Source organism: Strongylocentrotus purpuratus, unplaced genomic scaffold (genome assembly GCF_000002235.5).
Source record: "Strongylocentrotus purpuratus isolate Spur 01 unplaced genomic scaffold, Spur_5.0 spur5_contig_866, whole genome shotgun sequence".
Lineage (NCBI taxonomy): Eukaryota > Metazoa > Echinodermata > Echinoidea > Camarodonta > Strongylocentrotidae > Strongylocentrotus > Strongylocentrotus purpuratus.
In genome coordinates, this window is record NW_022145575.1 from 1,067,220 (window position 1) to 1,090,814 (window position 23,595).

General features: G+C 38.3%; 1 protein-coding gene across 1 annotated transcript in view; it reads left to right on the forward strand.

Moving 5' to 3' along the window:
• Positions 1 to 627: 627 nt before the first annotated feature.
• Positions 628 to 23,595, forward strand: part of LOC575802 (sodium- and chloride-dependent taurine transporter-like) — a gene marked incomplete at its 3' end in the record, with an annotated part of 33,166 nt that continues 10,198 nt past the window's right edge. Inside the window, exons 1-7 of the mRNA XM_030973727.1 lie at positions 628 to 905; positions 12,580 to 12,711; positions 16,058 to 16,221; positions 17,263 to 17,438; positions 19,324 to 19,462; positions 21,191 to 21,325; positions 22,716 to 22,819. Coding sequence (XP_030829587.1) covers positions 773 to 905; positions 12,580 to 12,711; positions 16,058 to 16,221; positions 17,263 to 17,438; positions 19,324 to 19,462; positions 21,191 to 21,325; positions 22,716 to 22,819 — 983 coding nt within the window. The remainder of the gene's footprint in view (positions 906 to 12,579; positions 12,712 to 16,057; positions 16,222 to 17,262; positions 17,439 to 19,323; positions 19,463 to 21,190; positions 21,326 to 22,715; positions 22,820 to 23,595) is intronic.

A 23,595-nucleotide genomic window follows, 5' to 3' on the forward strand; every position in this document is an offset into this window, starting at 1 on the left:
TTTCTGCTCATAACGCCACTGGCCCCTCTTGCTCACTATGTTCCCTCGTCCCTCGCATTTCGTCCCCGCCCCCGGTCATGAAAAGAAATCGCCGCCCCTGATTAAGAGTGTAGAAGCCCTAATTGATTGGAGAGCCAACCAGCTAGCTTTAAACTATCCTCTTCTCTTTCATTATGGATTTCCCCCTTTTTCCTTATCCATATCCTCTCCACTCTCCTAATGTATTTCTTTGTTTTCCCTTTTCTATTATCTTCACTTCCCTGGGTTGCTGCTGGTGATTGTAAGCGGTGTGTGTGTGTGTGTGTGTGTGTGCGTGTGCGTGTGTGTATGTGTGTTGAGTTTTAAAAGCGGTGTGCGCTGATGACTAAGACTCTTTCACCAGAGCACTTTTAGGATTTTTTTCGCAAAAATGGCCAAACAGTTGTGTAAAAAATATGCGCATCCGGGATATGTATGCGTTCCACCAAGGCTGCATCGCACCGCAACACCGCATACATTAATATAAAGTTTACACACTGAAACCTGAAAGAGAACGTCATGCAGTGCTGAGTCACAGCTACCGTACAAGTGTTTAACCCCGCCCCCCCCCCCCCCCCCAGAACAAACTCAGTTTTGGCACGTACTTAAGTCTGGTTATTGAGCGCAGAAGTGCATATACTGGACAAGACACTATGACATACATTCGGCGTTCATATCATCATAGCTCGAAATATATCTTGACTATAGGACAGACCTGTATACCAGCTAGACCTATCATACCGAACTATAGAATATGTCGGACCAGGCAGCGAAGGATCGGGAACGGTGGAGTTGGCGATTTGAATCTTTAGGGACGAACATCGGCTTCGTAGCCTGCTTTCAGAATTTATGGCGCTTCCCTTACCTCTGCTACTCCAACGGTGGTGGTAAGTATTTTGATCTGGCATGTACATCATGATGGTTGCTCTATGTGAGGGTGGGTTCCGTCAGACCTCAGAGTTCGGGAATTCGCATGTATTTATGGTAGTCGTATGCATGAAATCTAGGTCGAAGTGCGAGAAAACACCCGAAGTTCAAAAAGTTCATTTCATTCAAAACCGCACAAAAACATGACCCTTTTAGAAGGTAAACTTGTGAACGGGGCCATAATATAGTCTTCACTAATGTATACATTAACCATATGGCAAGGTGAATGTAAAGAATGTAACTTATAAACAAGTGATGGGAACACTAAGCTACAGAATATAGAACACACGAATACTCACACACACACACACACACGCACACATACATACACAGCAAACACACTGATGAGTAGGTCCTTTGTGGTCGAAAAGTATTTGAAAATGAGAAATTATTAAGATACGAACAAAATTATGTCACTCTTTCAAGTAGGTACGTTTTAAATAACCTTCTAAACCTAGAATTAAAAAGAGTTGTACTGTTTTTTATATCATCAGGCAAACTGTTCCATTCTTTAATGCAATAGATATTGAAAGAGGTCCGATCGAGTGACATTTTGTTCTTGCAAAAGGCTGATTTTGACGTGTATTTTAATTATGAATTTGTGAGTTCTGACGGAATAAATCTTTTAATGTACATTCATGAGGCATAGACTTAAGTTTAAATATAAACAATACGCAATTGAACGACACAAGTCCACTTAGTGGTAACATTCTTAGTCGAAGGAACAACGGAGAACTTGGATGCCTATAATCAGAATTAGTAATAAGCCTTATACTGCCTTCGCCTGCAATACTCTCCACTTATCAAGATATGACTTTATTACTAAAGTGTTTCCCCAAGCAACATTACAATATGTCAAATAATGAAGAATGATACTATTATATACCGTTATCAACACTCTTTCGGGTAAAGTAAATTTTGATCTAAAATGACACCTACACTTCCCGACAACTTTGTGCATACAGCATTTAAATGATTTTCCAAGATAAATGCTCATCCATAGTTAACCCTAAAAACTGAAAATTTTCACTGAGCGCAACATTAAGAAAAGTCATACATCTGGAAGCTTTTTATTCTTTGAGCGAAAAATAACACTTTGGGTCTTTTGAACATTCAACAATAACTTGTTGCAACAAACTTACAATCCCCTAATTCTGCGAGAAAAGGTATATTGACATGAAACTTCAGGCATAGTTAGATTCAAGGGCAGGCGCGGATCCAGGATTTCTTAGGGGGGGCCAAATTTGAAATTATGCGAGCCAAAGATTGGTACGTAATGGTGACCAGCAGTGACGTAATGCAGGGGGATGTAGGGAGGGGCCAGTTTCCCCCTCCCTCCTCTGCAAAGCGCGGAAGCTATATATGACGTTTCATTAAAGTATTAGAGAAAGAAGACAATTCGTTGTACCGTTCTCGACTCTTAATCCTTGTCTAAATTCACCCACCCCCCCTCCGCGCAGCGCGGAAGCTTTGACGTTTCATTAAACTATTAGTGAAAGAAGACGATTCGTTATAGCGTTCTCGAAAATTATCCTCGTTTGAATGCAATTTTCCCCTCCCGCGCAAAGGAAACTTTTACGTTTTATTAAATCATTGAAGAAAAAAACGATTCGTTGTACCGTTCTCGACTCTTAATCCTTGTCTTAATTCAGCCTCCCCCCTCTCGCGCGAAGCGCGGAAGCTTTTACGTTTCATTAAATCATTGGAGAAAGAAAACGATTCGTTGTATCGTTCTCGACTCTTAATCCTTGTCTTAATTCAGCCCCCCCCCCTCCGCGAAGCGCGGAAGCTTTGACGTTTCATTAAATTATTAGAGATAGAAGACAATTCGTTGTACCGTTTTCTATACTCTTAATCCTTGTCTTAATTCAGTCCCCCCCCCCCCTCCGCGAAGCGTGGAAGCTTTGACGTTTCATTAAATTATTAGAGATAGAAGACGATTCGTTGTACCGTTCTCTATACTCTTAATTCTTGTCTGAATTTCAAAGATGTTTTTTGTCTGCTCCTTTTTCTCTCTACGTCCTATTCCTTTCCTCTCCTCTCTATTTGTTTTCTATCCCGCCCCCCCCCCCCCCCTGGCTACGCGCCTGCGGTCAGATAAACAAATGTTGATACCTTGTCCGACCCGGGAAGCTCAGGGGTTTTAGGCATTTGATTACGGTCAGATGAACATATTTTTATACCTTATTTGTGACACTGGCAGGACACTAATTGGCGTGAGGTCCAGCGGGCGAAGCCCCCAGAAAACAGGGGTATTAGGCATTACATTTCCGTCAGATTAGCATCTAGGGGAGTCTAGGGCCCTAGGCGGGGTGCAAGGGACGGAACCCCGGAAGCTCAGGGGTTTTTAGGCGTTTAATTCCGGTCAGATGAGCAGCTAGTTAACTATTCTTTCTTTCTTGCTCTCTTTATTTCTATTTCTCTTTACTATACCTTTTTTTTTAAAGTGGAGGGGGGGGGGAGCTCGAGGCTTGCGATTCCAGCCGATCCCCGGGCCCTAACTTTTCTCAAGAATCATATTTCTTGCCTGGCTGTAAATTTAGGAATTTGTCATTTTTCAACAAACGCATACAAAAGTATAATTTACTAAAAACTGAGGAAAAATTTCGAAGAGATATTCAACATTATTTGTAAGCCACCGTTATGGAATTAGAAATAAACCACGTTTGAATTTGAATTCCCCCAAGCCCCCCCTCCTATCAGTACGCCAGTGCCCCTATTTCTTCTTTCTCTTTTTTTCTTCTTTCCCTTTCTCTCCTCCTTAAGGTTTGCCGGGGGTTGGGGGGGCAAGGGCCTTTCGGCCCCCACCCCGATCCACGCGTTGTTGGCGGGATTAACCGGAACTGATCTCCCGTTCTTTTCACCCTTTTCTTTTCTTCTTCCTCTTTTTTGTTCCCTTTTAGCTCTCCTCTTTCCCTTTTCCTTCTTTCTCTCTTTGTTATAGCGGGGACATGGGGAGGTAAGGGCCTTTTGCTCCTCCTCGATCCACCGGCGGGAAAACTGCAAATGATATCCCCTTTATTTTATTTTCTTCTTCCTCTTTTTCCTTCCCTTTATCTCCTCTTACCCTTTCCCTTTCCTTCCTTCTCTCTTATTTTTTGATTGGAGGGGGGGTGCAACAACTTGGGAGGCAAGGCCCTTTCGCCCCCCCCCCCCCGATCTCCTTCTTCACCCGTTTCTTTTCTTCTTCCTCTTCTTTCTTCTGGCGCTACACCTCTTACAAAAACAAAATGCAAAAATATCCAAAAAAGAGAGGACTGCAATGGGGAACTTTGTTTTAGCTATGCGACCATTATTCTCTCATTTCCTTTCACATTGTATCTCATAACCATGAGAATTGCCAAGCTATTGTATACGTTATTTCGTTACACGCACACACACAAACACACGCACACACACAAACACACGCACACACACCCACACATACACACACACGCACACACACGCACACAAGATCATAACCTGCACGAGTCTACAAGGTGTGAGAAAACTCTGATTCAGGAAAGAATACAAGGGTGAAAGTAAAAGCGAAAAAAAGTGGACACTCTTACATGGCTTCCATGGATGCCGTCTTTGTTCTCTTTTTGTCTTCTTCTTACTCCTTGACCGTTCGCGCATATCTTTTTTTTACAAAACTGTTTAGCCATATATAGTACATGTGCAAGCACGTATACCCAGGGAAGGGAATGTAATAGAAAAGGGAAAACAAAAGAATACATAAGGAGAGTGCAGAGGATATGGAGAAAAAAAGACAAAGAAATACATAAGAAATACATAACGGAAGGGCTTTTAGGCACCAAATTACGCATCTAGGGACCCGCCTTAGGCCCCTTGGTTGAGTCCAGAGGGCAGAGCCCCCGAAAGCTCAAGGACTTTAGGCATTTAATTACGGCCAGATGAGCAAACAGGGGCCCGCCTTAGGGCCCTTGGTGGGTTCCAGGGGGTAGAGCCCCCGGGAGCTCATAGAAAAATACTGCCATTTTAGCAATACTTGTAAATCACTGGTATCAAATTAAAAATAACCCATGTTTAAATTGTATTGGGGGGGGGTTACTGCCCCCCCCCCCCCATCAGTACGCCAGTGAAAGAGGCGGAGGTGACGAAAGGGACTACCCCCATAAAGCTGATGATAAGTCTTATATGTAAACCCCTCACAGGTATTTGAAGTTTTGTTGTGTTACAAAATTACATTCTTTAGCAAAACTACAGCATAAAAACAAGCAATATACTTTTTTTTACGCTTCACTTTTACTTTGCCGATATACTTGTTTAGCCATATATAGTACATGTGCAAGCACGTATACCCAGGGAAGGGAATGTAATAGAAAAGGGAAAACAGAAGAATACATAAGGAGAGTGCAGAGGATATGGAGAAAAAAAGACAAAGAAATACATAAGAAATACATAACGGAAGGGCTTTTAGGCACCAAATTACGCATCTAGGGACCCGCCTTAGGCCCCTTGGTTGAGTCCAGAGGGCAGAGCCCCCGAAAGCTCAAGGACTTTAGGCATTTAATTACGGCCAGATAAGCAAACAGGGGTCCGCCTTAGGGCCCTTGGTGGGTTCCAGGGGGTAGAGCCCCCGGGAGCTCATAGAAAAATACTGCCATTTTAGCAATACTTGTAAATCACTGGTATCAAATTAAAAATAACCCATGTTTAAATTGTATTGGGGGGGTTACTGCCCCCCCCCCCATCAGTACGCCAGTGAAAGAGGCGGAGGTGACGAAAGGGACTACCCCCATAAAGCTGATGATAAGTCTTATATGTAAACCCCTCACAGGTATTTGAAGTTTTGTTGTGTTACAAAATTACATTCTTTAGCAAAACTACAGCATAAAAACAAGCAATATACTTTTTTTACGCTTCACTTTTACTTTGCCGATATCTAGTGTGCAGTCCGAAGGGTTGTAAATATTTACTAGGTACATTTTAGTAAGTACTGAGCAGGAAGGGACTTCTTAAAAGAGCAAGCTGAATATTCATTTTTGGAACACTGATCTATTTCTTCAACTTTTAACCTTGTTAACATACAGTGTAAACTGTACATACGTGATACCAACAGAATACATATTTTCTACAATATTTACTTGTATATTTTTAGGATATTATGCGAAGGAGCGTAGCGACCGAGCGAGAAGATTTTAGCATTTCTATTAATCTAAACGCTGTACTCTTGGGCCCACCAGAGCCTTAAAGCGTGTTGCAGTCTTTAGTCAGTATTTGCTATACATTTTGTTGGTGAGCACTTTTTCAAATTATCCATGGGGGACGATCCCCCTCAGATCAGAGGGAAGACATGTACCCCGTCCTTCCCCCGGGATCGCCACCCCTGACTCGCATATTTCGCTTTCAATTGCAGAACGCTCTAGCTGTGTCCAAGAGAATAAATTCTCGGAATGTGGGGCATCTCGCAAAAGACATGGGGAAAAAATGTGTCGTGTGAAAAGCCAGGGAAGGACACAGACACAAAGGCCCGAATTCACAAAGGAGGTTTGTAGACAAAACTATGTTTATGTGCGTCATAATTATTATATGACGCGTTTCAGACAAAGGTTTGTCTAAACCTTGGTCTGAAACGCATCGAAACGCGTCATATGAAGCACATAAACCTAGATTTGTCGACAAACCTCCTTTGTAAATTCGGGCCAAAACCTCCAAGGGTGCGATGTGACCTGTGTGGACGTTGTCTCCACATATTTTGTGTTTTGCTCAAAAAACTATCAACAAAAAGGACTATGTATGCCCCTTTTGTGAAGCGAATATTCATGTTCACATATCAGTCCCTTTTTGGATTGCCCTCCTCCCGTCCCCTCCCCCCCCCCCCCCCCAAGAAAAAATATTATTACATTGTTACATGTGTGCACAATATATATATTGATGTGTCGACCTTACGAAAAGTGGTGTTTTCATAATGATTATTGACCTCCTTTAAATTTATATTTATATGGAAGACTTAAGAAGACAACTGTTTACAGTCCAACTAAGGGTGTAGAGCATGCCGTGTAGACTAAAATGTGCAATGTTGTTCAATTTCTGAATTCTTTGTTTAAAAAACTTGCTTGCTGTCAATAGTGTATACATTTTTTTATACATTTCAAATGTCTAGTCCGGTTAAAAATAGCACGTAATGATTTCATTATTTTACACGTACTTCACATTGATTTATCTTATCGATAAGCGAAACGATTTGCTTTAGTATCATACAGTATAACAAATATAACAGTAATGACAATTATGGTTTTCCTGAAAATTGCATTATACAATGTATATTCATCGTTATGGAAAATGTTGTACAATATACAACAATGGGCATTAACATTTTCCAGACCAATGATTTAATTACGTTTGATATTGAAGCTGTTGCCCTTTGTATAAACATGAACTTGAAATAATAAGTAGCCTTGAAAGTGTCGCAATAAATCATGTGTGAGTGAGCTTGAAGTTTAATGGTGTAGGTTTGTTTGATACTGTATAGCCTTTACTCTGTTTTTAATGAGATATATCTCCAATCAAATCAAATCAAACTGAGTGATGTTATCGTACAACTAAACAATATCAATCTTCTGTTCTCCTAAATAAGCCTGGGAAACTTGAAAATTGCATTACAATGTGAATTCGTTGTCAGTGAAAATGTAATACAATACATAACAATGGACAAATAATTGTTTCCAGACCAATGATTTAAGTAAGAAGAACTTACATTTTATATTGAAACTGTTGCCGTTGTATATACATCAGGCGCGGATCCAGGATTTCTTAGGGGGGCGAAATTTGAAATTATGCGAGCCAAATATTGGTTCGAATGGTGACCAGCAGTGACGTAATTGGGGGTGGGTGCAGGGAGGGGCGAGTTTTCCCCTCCCTCCTCCGCGAAATGCGGAAGCTTTGACATTTCAATAAATTATTAGAGAAAGAAGACGATTTGTTGTATTGTTCCCAAAAAATAATCCTCGTCTGAATTTAGTTTCCCCCCTCCCGCGCTAAGCGGAAGCTTACGTTTCATTAAATCATTAGAGCAAGAAGACGATTTGTTGTGTCGTTATCCCCTTTTTTTTCTTTTCTTCTTCCTCTTTTTTCCTTCCCTGTATCTCCTCTTTTCTTTTTTCTTTCCCTTTCCTTCCTTCTCTTTTATTTTTTGATTGGGGGGGGGGGGGGCAACAGCCTGGGAGACAAGTCCTTTTGCCCCCCCCCCCCGATCTACTTCTTCCCTCTTTTCTTTTCTTCTTCCTCTTCTTTTTTTCCCTTTCTCTCCTCTTTCCCTTTCCCTTCTTTCCTTCTCTCTTTCTCTCTCCTTTTTTTTTTTTTTTTTTTTGCGGGGGAGGGGGGGGGGGGGCAAGGCCCGCTTGGCCCCCCCCCCCTGGTTCCGCGCCTGTTAAAGTCAGATTTTGGTTCTAAAAATATCTAATGACGAGAAAGTAAGAAATTTCGGACAACCGATGGTTTTGCGAGGGGAGAGGGGTATTGAACGGGGGTGTTTACGCGATGCATTGCACGGAATCCTGTGACAGCGATCCCCAGAACATAACACGCGCGCAGAGCAGGTTCTCAGTTTTCAGTGATCAACGGACTGCGTAATGGTGGTTCCCTCGTATGAGGTCACTTAGAGGTCAACGAAAGTCATCGCTCAAAAACCGCCAACCTTTATGCTTGTCCCGCTCGTTTTTTCAGTGGATTTTGTGATCAATTATGTATCTATTCAAGAAAAATGTTACAAAAAAAAATAACTTCATTACCAGTCAGGAGCTAGCAAAAACGGAACGCTATGTCAAAAATGAGATTGCAAAAAAAAAAAAATTTAAAATAGCAGAATATTTGAACTCAATTTGCATTAATTTTGGAGAACAGAAATATTACAAATAATATATCAAAAGAAAGAGCAGGAACTGTAAATTCAGTTACCACATCATTTTTCCATGATACCTGAATATTTTTTCCAGGGGAGGGGTTCTGTTGGCTCTCTCCAAATCTCGTGACATCTCGCACAAAATCTCGCGATTTGGGATCGTACGGCCGTACGTAAATCTACTAAATTTGCACAAAATAGCTTAATAGCGCGGGCGCTGCGGTCTGACTAGCCTTTAAACAAGGCCACTTGTCTGATAGACGCCGAGCGACTAAAACGAGACTAATCGCGAAAACCTCAGTGAACGCCAGTGCGAATTGCCCAGACAAGTAGCCTTTATCAATCTGGTTTTGGATTTCTTATGTTAACCTTTATCAGATCGCCGTTCTGATTGGTCAATAAATCCAAAGTAGGCGTATTGGCATGCTAATATGTATCTATGAATAATTCATGCGGAGCAGTGAAATCACATTGCAAAAGGCCTCGTGACATTCGTCACTCGGTCGCGCGTTCATTCCGGGTATCTAGACTCATCTCAGCCGCTTATTTATTTATTTATTTATTTATTTCTTATCTTTATACAGAGTAACATGTTCAGCTAAAAATCATTACAAAACATTGTTAAAAACATTAAAATAGGCTGGTTTACAACAGGGCTCTGTTTAAAAAACAACATAAAATGACAATGAACAATATTATATATAGAAATGACAGGGGTAACGAAAGCTTACACACACACACACCTGTTTACCACCTGTTTACAAACTAAAAATTACATTAAAATCAAGCATAAGATGAATTTGACCTCACTGCAACCCCCTCCTCCACCTTCATTAAAAAAAGCTATTTATTGCCAGGTTTGATACATTTTTTGAAAATGGCTAAGGACTGGGCAGATCGGCATTCATCGGACAAACAGTTCCATTCATTTACACTAACTGGTACAAATGTCCTCCGATAAAATTGAGTTTTGCATTGAGGGATACGTAATAACAACCTGTTGGTGCTTCGTGTTACACGTGTAGAGACATTGTCATTTAGAACAAATTTACTACTTAACTGGGATGGTGCTACCCCACTTACACATTTATACACCATGCATGATATTGACTTGTTAAACAGTTCTTTTAGAGTAGGCCAGGCTAGTATTCGAAAGACTGTTTCCGATGAGGTTTCCCAAGTATATCCACTTACAATATATGCTGCGCGCTTGTGTAGCGTGTTTAATATTTTGTAGTTAGATTCGGATGAAGATGACCAGACGGTTGAACAATATAATGCATGGGGGAGAACAAATCCCCAATATAATCTTTTGAGTTGATCAACATTAAATATATACTTGTTTCTTCTAATTAGGCCAAGTTTTTGTTTCATGACTTTTGCAATAGAAGTAACATGAGATTTGAATGTCAGAGTATCATCAATCGACACCCCCAGACACTTATATTCAGATACACATTCTAGTAAGGTACCATTAATTATAACAGATATTTTTTTATCCTGCAAGGTATTCAATCGTTGTCGAGAACCAAGAAGCATCACTTTCGTTTTTTTATCATTTAGTACCAATCTATTTTTAGATGTCCACTTGTAGACTTCATTCATTGCAGAATTTAGTTGACTTTCAACCGATTCAAGATTACTACCACTAACATACAGAGTTGCATCGTCAGCAAACATGACAACTTTTCCTGACTTTATACTGGAAACCAAATCGTTAATATATATTGTAAACAACAGGGGCCCTAAAACAGAGCCTTGTGGTACCCCAGAGATAGTTGACCTTGTATTGGATAATTTACCCCCTATTTCTGTCAATTGATCCCTAAAGCAAAAGTAGGATTTAAACCATGCCAATGCATTCTCAGAGCATCCTATCATAGAAAGTTTGTTCAGCAATACATCGTAGTTAACAGAATCAAAGGCTTTACGCATATCAATAAACGCTACCCCACAAAATTTACTCCTATCAACTTCGGTTGCCCAGTCATCAACCATACACAATAGAGCACTTTCACATGAATGCTTTGGTCTAAAGCCAAATTGACTTTCACTGAAGAAATCGCTATTTAATAAGTATGTCTGTAAATGCTTTTGTACCCATTTCTCCAAAATTTTTGAAACAATTGACAATAAGGATATTGGTCGATAATTTTCTATACATAATCGATCACCGCCCTTAAAAATAGGGCGAATTTTGGCCAAGCACCATGCTTTTGGAAAATGCCCTTTTGACAAAGAAAGGTTGAAAATATAAATAAGACCATCTATTACATTTGTGGCATATTTCATCATTTTCAACATTTTAACAGAGATGTCATCAGGCCCTGTCGCTTTTTTTACAGAATGGCTATCAATTTCTTTTACAACAAAATCGTAGGTGATTGGAGGAATATCAAAAATTTGACGATCAACATGATCAAGGTCCTCACAATTCTCCTGTGGCAATGGACAACTGACAATTACATCTGGAATTGTGGTTTCACTAGCTCTCCAATCTGTTTTTCCCAGGAGTTCTGAAACACTATCAATAAAGTAGTCGTTCAGTTTTTCGGCAACAATTTCAGGCTGATAAATTTCAACATCATTAATATTCAATTTTATGGAAAGCTGACCAGTGCTAGAGGATAGTTGCTTTAGAATAGACCATAATGCACCGGGGTCACCAGACTTATCTTGCAATAAACCCTGTATATACTTTTGTTTAGATTTTTTAGTTAAACTTGTTACCATGTTACGTATTCTACGATATTCTTTCCATAATCCTGAGGAGTTAAACTTTAAAGCCTTGTTATGGAGATACTTTCTTTTATTTATCAATGTAATTATTTCACCTGTGATCCAAGGAGAGGGTTTTTTCCTCATTCTTTTGTGTTTATATGGCATATGTTTATTAATAACTGACATTACTTGATTGTACCACAATTTCCAAGCTGTGTCAACGTTGCTAACACAAGCTAATTCTCTAAACATTAAGTTAAAGAGATCGTTGACAAAATTTACCTGCTTAAATTCTTTTAAGTTTCTGAATTTGATATCGTTATGAACATTCCCAGCACTTCTAGAATGTAAACATGTGAATATCAAAAATGATCACTAATGTGAGTTTTTATGACACCTGAAATACTGTGATCGTCCGGACATGTTGTATAAATATGGTCAATAAGTGTTTTAGAATGCTGGGTCACACGAGTAGGAATCTCAATCAACTGTGACAAAAGTGATCCCTGCATTACAGTCATAAGAGATCGTGTCGATGAATCGACATTGTCAGAAAGATTGTCAGTTAGCCAGAGTCACGAGGCCTTGTCAAAAGGCTACGGTCTGACTGGTGTGCATCAGGGCCCCTTCGAGACTCAAGATGGTGGATTGATTTCATTTATTGTTGTCATTACATTTATTTATTTAATCATGGTAAATTCGCTTCAGCCTGAACGATAGTTTTTCAAGGAGTTCATTAACTGAATAAGGCCTAATAATTATTTGATGATGATTATTATCCTAGTATAATTAAATGATTATTAGACCAAGTGGATAGTAGACAAAATTGGCATTCGACAAACAGTAATAATACTGATTAGGCTTATATGAGTATATGTTATCGTCACTATTGTTATAATTATCATTGTCATCATTATCATTGTATTCACTATTATTATTGTTAGAAGAAGTATGAATAGTGGAGACCACTGCTCTACCAACTAGTAATAGTAGTAGTAGTACAGTAGTAAAAGTAAGAGCAGTATGGTTTGGTAACACTTTTGATTATGTTCTCTCTCTCTCCACAGTTATCTTCCTCGTCCCATATTTACTATGTTCCATGTTTCTTGCGATTCCTCTCATGTTCCTGGAGACGGCACTCGGTCAATACACCTCCTCGGGTCCCATCAGAGCCTGGAAGATATGCCCACTTTTTCAAGGTAAACATAACGAATTAATTACCGTTTCTGAAAAGACATACAAAACAAGGTGGTAAATCAAGTCTTAATTAGAGATCATGTACACACAAAAACCAGGCCCGTCAACCCAGTGGGTTAGGCGGCAGGTTATAATGAACAATATATACAATAGCAAAGTACATTAACATAACAATACAAGTTACAGTGTAATAATATATGTGATAACAAGGAGCACCGGGATAGAGAGAAAGGGAAAAGGAAGATGTGAAAGGGAGAAAAGGAGAGCAAAACAGAAGTGGTATAGTACAGAACAGGATAAAAGAAGAAGATTGTAACATTATGATGAGGAAGGAAAGATCCCCATACATGATACATAAATGAATAGTGTCGAGATAAATTGCGTATTACGATAAATATTGTCATTTTGGTACAGAATGGTTACAAGTTCATTGATAAACAGAAAATGATGAAAAAATAATGTATATAGATTGATAAATTAAAGGTATTGATCAAATTGCCATGCTGGGTCACGTCTTCCTTGGGATATTACATAAGAACTAAAAAGAACGGCCTTCAATATTTCGTCCCTGGATTCCGGGTACCTAGTTTTACCAGTTTACCACAGTGCTCCCTCGAAGAAGAAAAAAGAGTCAACCTCTTTACATTTCGATTTAAGTATAACTCAAAGACGGTGTAACTATAGTACTCTAGAGAAACTACACTGGCTTCCTGTAGATAAGCGCATCATGTTCAAACTCGTACGAAGTACATTAAAGCACAACACAGTTCTTCTCATTCATACCTGACTGATTAGCTCAAACAATACCGCCCACCCGAACCCTCAGTTCAAGCAATCAAGCATTACCGAAAACTAATATATTGTTCTTTGGGATAGATCTTTAGCAGTTGCTCGACCAAACCTTTGAAACGGTCATACGACAGGCACTTCTGCAACGTTCAAATCTGTACTAAAAACGCACCTCTTTGGCATTAATTAATTAGCGTAAACTGTATTTTGTCCTTACGATATTTGTTTGACCATGTTAGCTATGTTTGTATTATGTTTAATAGTTACCATGTTAAGTTAGTCATTATACTAGTTATCAGATTTGTATATTTCTCTTTGTTTATTCCCTCTGAATGATTACATTTCTCGTAATTGATGCTTGTACAGCGCGTAGAGAAACTTTTGTTTATTATGCGCCTTATATTGTATTATTATTATCGTTCCATATCTTGGATTATTCATTATTTTGTATGAACTACAAATTTAAATCAATCTTTCCCGATAGATCAGTTTATCAACATATTTACATTTTTGGGATACTCTTTAAACAAAGGTTGGTCTTGACAACACTAAAGTTTGCTCGAGGCTTGCTCGACATAGCAACAAATGATATACGCAGACTGGATTCCGCGTATTGTAGTTCATTCATTGAAAACGGATTGATAAAATAACTCATTAGGACGCCAGAAAAGAAACATCTTTCGATTTGAATATGTTAGTAAAGAGCGGTCTAAAGCTTCCAGACATTGTTTTGTGGGTTGTAGCAAAAAGCCAATAAACTTGACGAGTTCACATTAAATCTAAAAGGAAACTCAATAAACTTTTATCCCTAATCATATTTATCAAAGGATTGAGTTCAAGACCGTGATGTGTTTTTTTTGTAATTCTTTGTTTGTAGTCAGCAAATAAGGTTTTTGCAAAAATGTGCTAACAACTAAATTATCACGGTACATTGCACTGAAAAAGACAATGGCAATCCATAAACGAAAGAATTAGTCATATGAGGAAGTGATATTGAGTTAACCTTGTAACCTGCATAAGCCATTAAAAATATTAAAGAGAAGAGTAATTCACATTTGGAATTAGAATAGAATAATCATATTAATTTTCACAAGCCATTGCGAGACACAACGACGTAGATTTACATTGGGTGACTCTCATAAAGGGGATGGGTGGGATTCCACTCTTTTTATATTAGGATATATTAGGATAGTCATATTAGGAATCACTCCTTGAGTTGTCTAATCCACTCCGAATTATAGTAGAATCCACTCCAAATTAGAGGGTAAATAACTCTTTGAATTTGGTTTGAAACTTTTATATAGGTTTTTGTATCATCTTGTGAGATTGGAATTCAACTACTTTTGATCGTGAATGCACTTTATCTGCGCATGCCCAGATAGATTCTCCAAAGTGGCTTATTACGACGATTATAAAAAATGTTTTTTGAAAATATCCTCCCGTTTAAAATATTTTCACGGAGGCTCATTAATATAAACATGATAAATAATCTCTCTGTTGGCGTTTCATGTTGGTACATCCAAGCAGGCGCGTACGCAGGGGGGGGGGGGGGTTTGGGGGGTTAAACCCCCCCCCCCCCCCCTTTGGAAATTTTTTGTGTGTAAACCCCCCTAAAAAAAACCTAAAACCTAAAAAAAAATTATTCCCATGGCCGACCTAAAAAAGGTGACCTCCCCCCCCCCCCCCCCCCCCAACGGAGCAAAATGTCAAATTTCCAAATTTCGAGACCAAAAAAAAAAAAAAAAAAGTGTCCTCTTACCCCCCCCCCCCCCCCCCCCCCCCCCCCCCCCCGCTTATTCAGCGGTCGGCTGAGTCGTTGCGATTTTTTTTGGGACCAAAAAAAAAAAAATGTGTCCTCTTACCCCCCCCCCCCCCCCCCCCCCCCCCCGGCTTATTCAGCGGCTGGCTGAGTCGTTGCGAAATTTTCGGACCGATTTATAAATGTTAAAATCCCCCCCTTGAAAAAATCCTGCGTACGCGCCTGCATCCAAGGTGTCTTAGTCGAGGGGTTTAAACACTTAACTTAAGATGTAAGGGCCGTTGGTTCGAGCCCCGTGGCTGTACCACTGTCCTTTGGTAAGTCATTAGTTTGACATTTCCCACATTTGAATCAACCAAGGTATTTTTAAATATATATTTTATTACAGAGCACTTGTAACTTTTTTTTATTCTCAAGGGGTCTACAAAATACAAGCCATGCTTTTTTTTTTTAATAGACTCTTCCACTATGTTTTCGCCATTGTGCCAATCTTAGATGATTTATTTGAACAAAATTATTGTTTAGTTATTTGTCGTATCATTTGTTTAATATTATGTTATTGAACGCTTGTATGTATTGCATATTCATTTGATTATATTATGTGGAAAAATAAATAAACCTTGAAACCTTGAACCTTGTATTATTACATGGATAAATACTTTTTTTTTAAATACTCCACGGCTCGTACAGAAATGACGCGGCATAACCACGGCTGTATTTTTGTTTCGTGGGGGGGGGGCTGTTTTTGTGGCGGTTTACCACGCCCACTCCTGAACACGCCTTTAATTTAATCATCGTAGGTATTGGTGTCGCCACCACTGTCGTCGCTTGGTGGCGTAACATCTACTATAACGTCATCCTGGCTTGGACCCTGTACTACCTCTACAGTTCGTGCCTTGGCGATGAGCTCCCCTGGGCGAGATGCAATCATGAATGGAACACAGCTACATGCCTTGATAGCTCCGTAAGTCTCGACTCTGTACATCCCTCCGCCCCCTCCCCCTCTCCATCCCCTTATTTCAAGTTCCTCAGTGGTGGATCGTGGGGTCGGGCACACTAGTCACCCCCCCCCCCACCCCCTTCTGGTAAACCAAATATGGCATACTTAAACACAATGGGGAAAATGTCGTGACAATCGTTGCACCGGCCACACAACAAACGGTCAAACGGTAGTGAGCACATTTTTTTTTTTTTGATCCTCAAAAAATTTCAATTTGCACCCCCCCCCCCTTGAGCGCCAGGGGGGGGGGGGGGGCCCAACCCCCCAAAAAGGTAAAAATCACGTGATTTTACATGATTTTTTTTCTCAAGGGGGGGCCGGGCCCCCCGGGCCCCCCCCCCCTGGATCCGCCACTGTATATTGAATATCATGGAAAATATGGAATATATGGAATATGTTGAACATTGAATATAAGTGCCTCCTTAACAATTGTTCCATTCACAGGCTACGAATTGTATTTCAATAGACAGAATGCAAATTGCAAACATAATGTGTTGTTAGGTAGGACAAGTCATAATGTTTGTCCTACTTAACAACAATTAATGTATCCAATTCTGACTATTGAAATACAATTATTCGTAGCGGGTGAATGAAACAATTTGTAACGAGGCATTAAAAAAAAGGTTTGTGCACTGAATTTGATTCCATAACAAAAATTATCTATTTCAATACCCTATGGTACATGTATATCACATAGATAATAGTAGTAATGATAAACACGACCGTAACTATATTCGAAAACTCAACTCATGGGGAATTTCAGTTGTATTTAATATTGTATGTCCCAACGAAATCCTGTTCGAATTACGTCACACGTCTTTGTAATGTTCGCACATCCCAAAAGGTGATGTACAAATTAAGGCCATTGAAATTGCCTTTGGCTGATTTTCGAAGGTAGTTGCGATCGCGATAATGATGATAATAATGATAATAAAAATGATAATACAAATGGTATTAACAGTTGTTTTTGTTAATACGGTATCACGTTGAATTCATTGACACCAGTCTGAATGGGTGTGCGTCAACGGAACCTATATCATCGGCAACAAGGGGGATACTCAACCGGAAGAATCGTCGGTCCCATCGTGGTACGGTTGGAGTGATGCAGGGCCTTTAGATGACCCTGACCAATGTGGTGGGTATCACCCTACATCAACCAACCCGGCCAAGGAGTTCTGGAAGTAAGTTTCATGATAATGATGATGATGATGATGATGATGATGATGATGATGATAATTCTAAAACTCACAGTATAAATCAATACTACTATATCATCAACCTTTTCCACTAGACCATTTTACTAACATATTCAAATTGTATACATACTTTTGATACGGAGGTTGTTCTTGATAAACCGAAATAATTATTTAATTAACTGTTGTTCTTTTGTGTAACATTTATATGTACTCATTATATTCTGTAAATGTGTTCCCATGTTGTAATTTAACTTATTTTAATATTTTATTTTTAATCATCTAAACCATGCATAAATTGTGTTAAATGTTCTAATCTAATATTTTGTACAGTCTATTATCTATTTTTCATGTACAGTTTTTATAATCAGGGCTCTGTGGACGACTAGGTTTTAAATTTGTGTATACTGAATTGACTACGCTGAATAAAGAAGTGAAATAAATAAATGATTAAATCAAGTTTGTTCGACGCTTCCCAGACATTTCACCAAGTAATGTATGCATAGTGGATTTCAAATATTGGAGTTCTTTCATTAATACCAAGTTAATGGGATAACTCATGACTAGTTCCCCTGGAAAAAAGCTTTCTTAAATTTGAATATGTACGGTAAACCGGGCTATTCCTTCCAGTAACGTTTTTCATACTGTATTCGCATGACTAAAATTAACGTTTCATTGAATAATTATGATAAGAATAGCGATATCATTATAACATAAATAATAGTAATAATGATAAGAATAATAATAATAATAATGATAAGAATAATAATAATAATAATGACTTCTTACATTATATAGCACTTAGATACATGCACATTTATCATGGCACTTCGATGTTTGATTAATACCCCGGTTTATAGAGCCGACCCGGAAAAGTAAATAGCGCTATTTTGTTTAAAAATATTTTTTCCTCTCCTGGAGTGGAAGCCCTAACATTGAAATTTGATTTCCATTGGGTACCCATTTACACCTGGGTTGAGAGTGGCAAATGTAGATTAACATCTTTTTAAAGAATATTAGCGCTGGCCCGGGATTCGAACTCTCTACCTTGTGTTCTACAATCCGTTCACTTAAAACGGCCCAGGTCAGAACCATTTGGCCAAGAAAAGATGTATGCAAAATTGTATATATCATCACTGAATGTCTGTGAATAAAGTCTAGATTATGTGATATCCGATATAAACACTCAAAATATGCCTAGATCGGAACAGTCGGTTCATGCCACCTACACACCGGATGTCCATTTCGAGTATACAAAGGGGCTCCGGTTGAAGTAATGTATTTTGTTAAAGCTGATTGGCATATTTTCTGAGAGGCGCAGTCACCCCCCCCCCCCCCCCCCCCTCCCCTATCAGGCGAGGAACTAGAAGAATAATGGGGAGGGAGCAGCTTGGAGCCCTTGCATTCATTTTCTACATGTGCCTCGCTTAAATTCATTTATATTCAATCATTTGAGGGGGCTTGGAGGGAAGAAGGGTCTCCGAAGCCCCTCTCTTGAACCGCTCCTGCCTGAAAATGAGTAAAGTCAACATCTTTGTCTAAAGCCACATCCGGGTGTATTAATGGTTAAATCTACTGCAGAATATGGCAGAAAAATCTGGAAATATCGAACTTGATGTCACCATGCTTCCTCACTGATACCATAAACTGATGTTGTAGTTTGTTAACGCTTCTGTCAGGATAACTCTGTATTATTTTCTGTATTCTTTGAATCAAAGTGTACTTTGAGAACAAATTCGTATTTCTTCGTAGATACAGAAGTGTCAAGAAATTAGTGAATGTTCGGAACACTCCGATAATAACGATGAAATAAAGATAAAGATGAAATGAAAAATGGGCTCTAGTTTTATCAGTTGTCATTTTCCTTTCCTAGAATCAAGGTGCTTGGCCAAACAGGGACAGACGGAATACATAACGTAGGAGGTATTGTTGGGCATCTTGCCCTAACCCTCTTCCTCGCATGGACGCTCATATACTTTGGCCTCTGGAAGGGAGTAAAATGGAGCGGCAAGGTATTTTTTTTTTTTTTTTTTTTTTTAAATTTGTCTGTAATTTTATGACGAAAAAAATGGCCCCCAAAATACGGAATTGCAATGATTTGTTTACAGTCCATTCCTTGTAATTGTAATAATGATGACGATGATGCTGATTGGTGCTCGTAATAATTACAATATTATTAACAGTAATGGTAATAATAATACTTACAAAAATAATGATCATAATAGTAATAGTAATAATAATGATGATAATAATGATGATGATAATGATGATAATGGTAACGATGATGATGATAATGACAATGTTTATAATGATAAGAAGAAGAAAGAGAAGAGAAAGAGGAATAACAAAAATAATATTATAGTAGGTCCTCCGTTTTTGTTGTTTAAGCCAGTCTAATTGTAGTTGCATCACGTGAGCCCTCTATTCCTCCAAAACGATTAAGCATTGTTATACATTAATTGAGTAAAGTGAATTATAAATTGTGTATTTTTCTTAATCTGAAACGAAACAATTTGGCATGAACACAACTACTGTTAAAGATCTCGACAATCATGTTTTATAACGTCTTTATGTATTATATGTTTTGTATTGTATGCCCTGCTTTGGCAGTTATGAGCCATGGCCTGGACTACTCTTATTATATGTCTGTGATCAGGGGCGTACGCAGGGGGGGTGTTTTGGGGGTTCAAACCCCCCCCCCCTTTGGTATTTTAATGTATGTAAACCCCCCCTAAAAAAACCTAAAACCCCCCCCTTTGGCTTTTTTTTTTATTAAAAAAAAAAAAAAAAAAAAAAAAAAATTATACCCACGGCTAACCTAAATAAGGTGACCTTACCCCCCCCCCCTCCATACGTAAAGAAATGTCAAATTTTGAAATTTTGAGACCAAAAAAAAAAAAAGTGTCCGCTTACCCCCCCCCCCCCCCCCCCCCCCCCCCCCCCCCCCCCCCCCCCCCCCCCCCACTGAGCGACTTTTCGGCCGGCGCGATTTTCAAATTTTCGGGAGCAAAATATTTTAAAACCCCCCCCCTTGAAAAAAATCATGCGTACGCCCCTGTCTGTGATTGTGCAATTCTTTAATATTTATACTATGTTCCTTTATTGAAGATTGATAATAAAGTGATACAAAATCAGTGTAAATAACTTGGTGTGATTAAAACACTACATTCATTTTAAAAGGTGCACTCAATTCATAATTCGTCTAGTAAATCCGAGAAATAATTACTTCTTTTTGTTTTGTTTTCTTATTTTTAATACCAATGATCATTCTTTTATCGTGTGATTTCGATCCGAAATTAATCATGTTTTTTTCTTCTTCAACTTGCCTTTTTTTTATTGAATTAAATCAAATGTATTGTCTTGTGCAACAAACAAATCAAATTATATTTCAGCGATACAACATTTGTTTGAACGTGTACAAAGTGTAATAATGAAAAATGTTGACGTGAAAACAACATGTAACTGATAACGCTACCAAGAATTATTCATAAAGAAGTCTGCAGAAGAAGGGTTATCACAGTAAAGCGCTTGCTTGATAACATGATAGTTCGGGGGTGGATGATAAAATGTTTAAAAAAACCATTGATGGTGATGATGTTGAAGATAATGAAAAATGAAAATGAAAATTTGTATCGAAATTCCCACTTTATGACCACATTTACATTGAAAATAGTGTAAAGTTGTTGAAACCAGAAACTAGATGTGATTTAATTATTATTCTTACTTCTCTTAATTTGCAGATGGCTTATGTCACCGTTCCCTTTATACACCTTGTACTAGCCGCGTTTTTTGTACGTGGGATCACTTTACCAGGAGCGTATAATGGTTTGCTGTTTTTTTTCTACCCCGACAAATATCTACTTGGACGTCCACAGGTAAACGGTCTTCAAAGCTTGTATAATATCTTGCATCTGTCGATTTCGCGAAAGTATTTCCTTTCTGATGAGAGGACTTGTATTCCCATGTTGTGTAATCATTTGAATTTGACTAATTTATTTGACTTTGAAAATTGTATTGTTATGCATGATATAAGCGCATCCCATTCTCCTAAAATAAAAACATTACTTCACAAAGCCCTAAGGGCGACAATTTGTAGAACAATATCTTCGTCTCCGGAGCATTATTTCTTGTAGTTTTCTTTGATATATATTACATATATATATATATATATATATATAATACAAATAATAGTAGTGTTAACTTATAGAGCGCACACACCGTCCAGGGACGCTCATAGCGCTAGCTCAGCAACAGTTCTCTTTGATACAAGTAAAGTAAATAACTTTGCAATATTTGTATAACCCATTTCAATCCTCAGCTCTGCACGATGGGGCCCGGTGCCCTCCAGCTGCTCCGTTCACTGACAATTTAAGGGACTAGCCCAGTCAGCACATTATACATATATATATAATCATTATATATATTCTTTTTTTAATCATTTGTTTATTCTCACAAAAACATATATATATATATATATATATATATATATAAAAGGATAGATGTGAGAGATAATGTACTTTAAACTCCTTGAACCTATATAAATACCATTAACTCGTTTATATGAGGTGGTCTTGAGCTTTTATTAACCTACTTGAGAGAAAATGTTAATGTGTATAAAAGCAACAACATTATCCATGAACTTTGTAGGTTTTGTTTATTTTAATATAATCAATATTTATCTTTTTCTTCAAACTAGTCATTCCAATATTTTTTTTAAAGCTCAGAACGAGTTAAACTATGCAGCGCTACCTTAACCATGTCTGAATTTACTAGGCAAAATAATCTCCCTTTTTTTAAAATCATGATTTAATTTGATATCTGCATTTTTTTCAAAATACAATAACTGAATAACAAAGAAATTGTAGACGTTAGGTATAATAAGAAAATGCAGACAATATAACTTCATTTCAAATTTTGATTAACATAATATATACATATATTAACGAACTTACTATTTCTATATTATATTGTTATGAATTTGAAGACGTAGACTGCCATCATAAGCGACGCTTTACTATGATGACGGCCTAAGATTGGTGTGTTTTTTTAACGTGTGTGTTCCATTTTTTTTAATTTTTTTTTATTATTCGTTGTTGTTTTTTCTTTCGTGTGTTTGTTTTGGTCTCCGTCCACTTTGTTGTCGTTGTTGGTTTAACTGGAAATACCGGCCCAAAAGGTGAATTACATTCAGTTTACAAAAAAGGCACATGAAATACATAGCAATCGACAGGCATTTGACTTTTATTCATCAATTGGTCCGTAAAGATGTGGATAGCCGCTGGAACAGAAGTTTTCTATTCCTTCTCGATTGGACTAGGTGCTTACACAGCCCTTGGAAGCTTCAACAAATTCCACTACAACTTCTATAGGTTGGTACAAAAACACTTGCTGGTAATATTCTCTTCTCGTGGCAAGAAAAGAAAAGCAGCGGGCACTAAGGCAAACTCAGAATCGCTCGATCAGCTATAAGATTTCAAGAGTTTGATTTAATTGCTAGCACCGGAACTCCATACGAAAACCTTTAGTGTCGTGGAGCAGTAAGTAGACCAGTAAGTGATTAATAAATAAAATATTTACTTCAACCGCATTGGATGAATCAGAAAAGGATTTCCAACGGTTTCCGGTGGTGTTTGACATCAGAAACAACATATGAACAATCTAAGAAATTCAACCACCGGAAAGTGGTGATTTTCAAAATGGCGTCAAGGATGGCCACCCAAGCCTCAAACAGCTGTAAATCATGATATAATCATCTTAAAGGTTTAATTCTGGTGTCAATACCTAGGTTTAGGGTTCGAAGAATCCATTTATACCACTTACATTACTCATTAGGTTATACCTACCAGAAAATCAGGAGATCCAAAATGGCGTCTAAAATGGCCGACAGTCTCTCAAAATAACCGGAAGTTAGTTATTATTTACAGGAAAGCTGTAATACATGTAGCAATATTAAAAGTATGACCCGCCGGTACCACCGGAAACCGTTGAAAAACCTTCTTCTTCTTTTTTACAATTTGGGGGGGGGGGCAAACCGACTAATTTGCGATCGATGAACTGTTATTTCGGATAATAATAATAATAACACTCAGTTTTTTTATATAGCGCTTATTACAATCACTAAGCGCTTCCAAACTTGGAGATTATT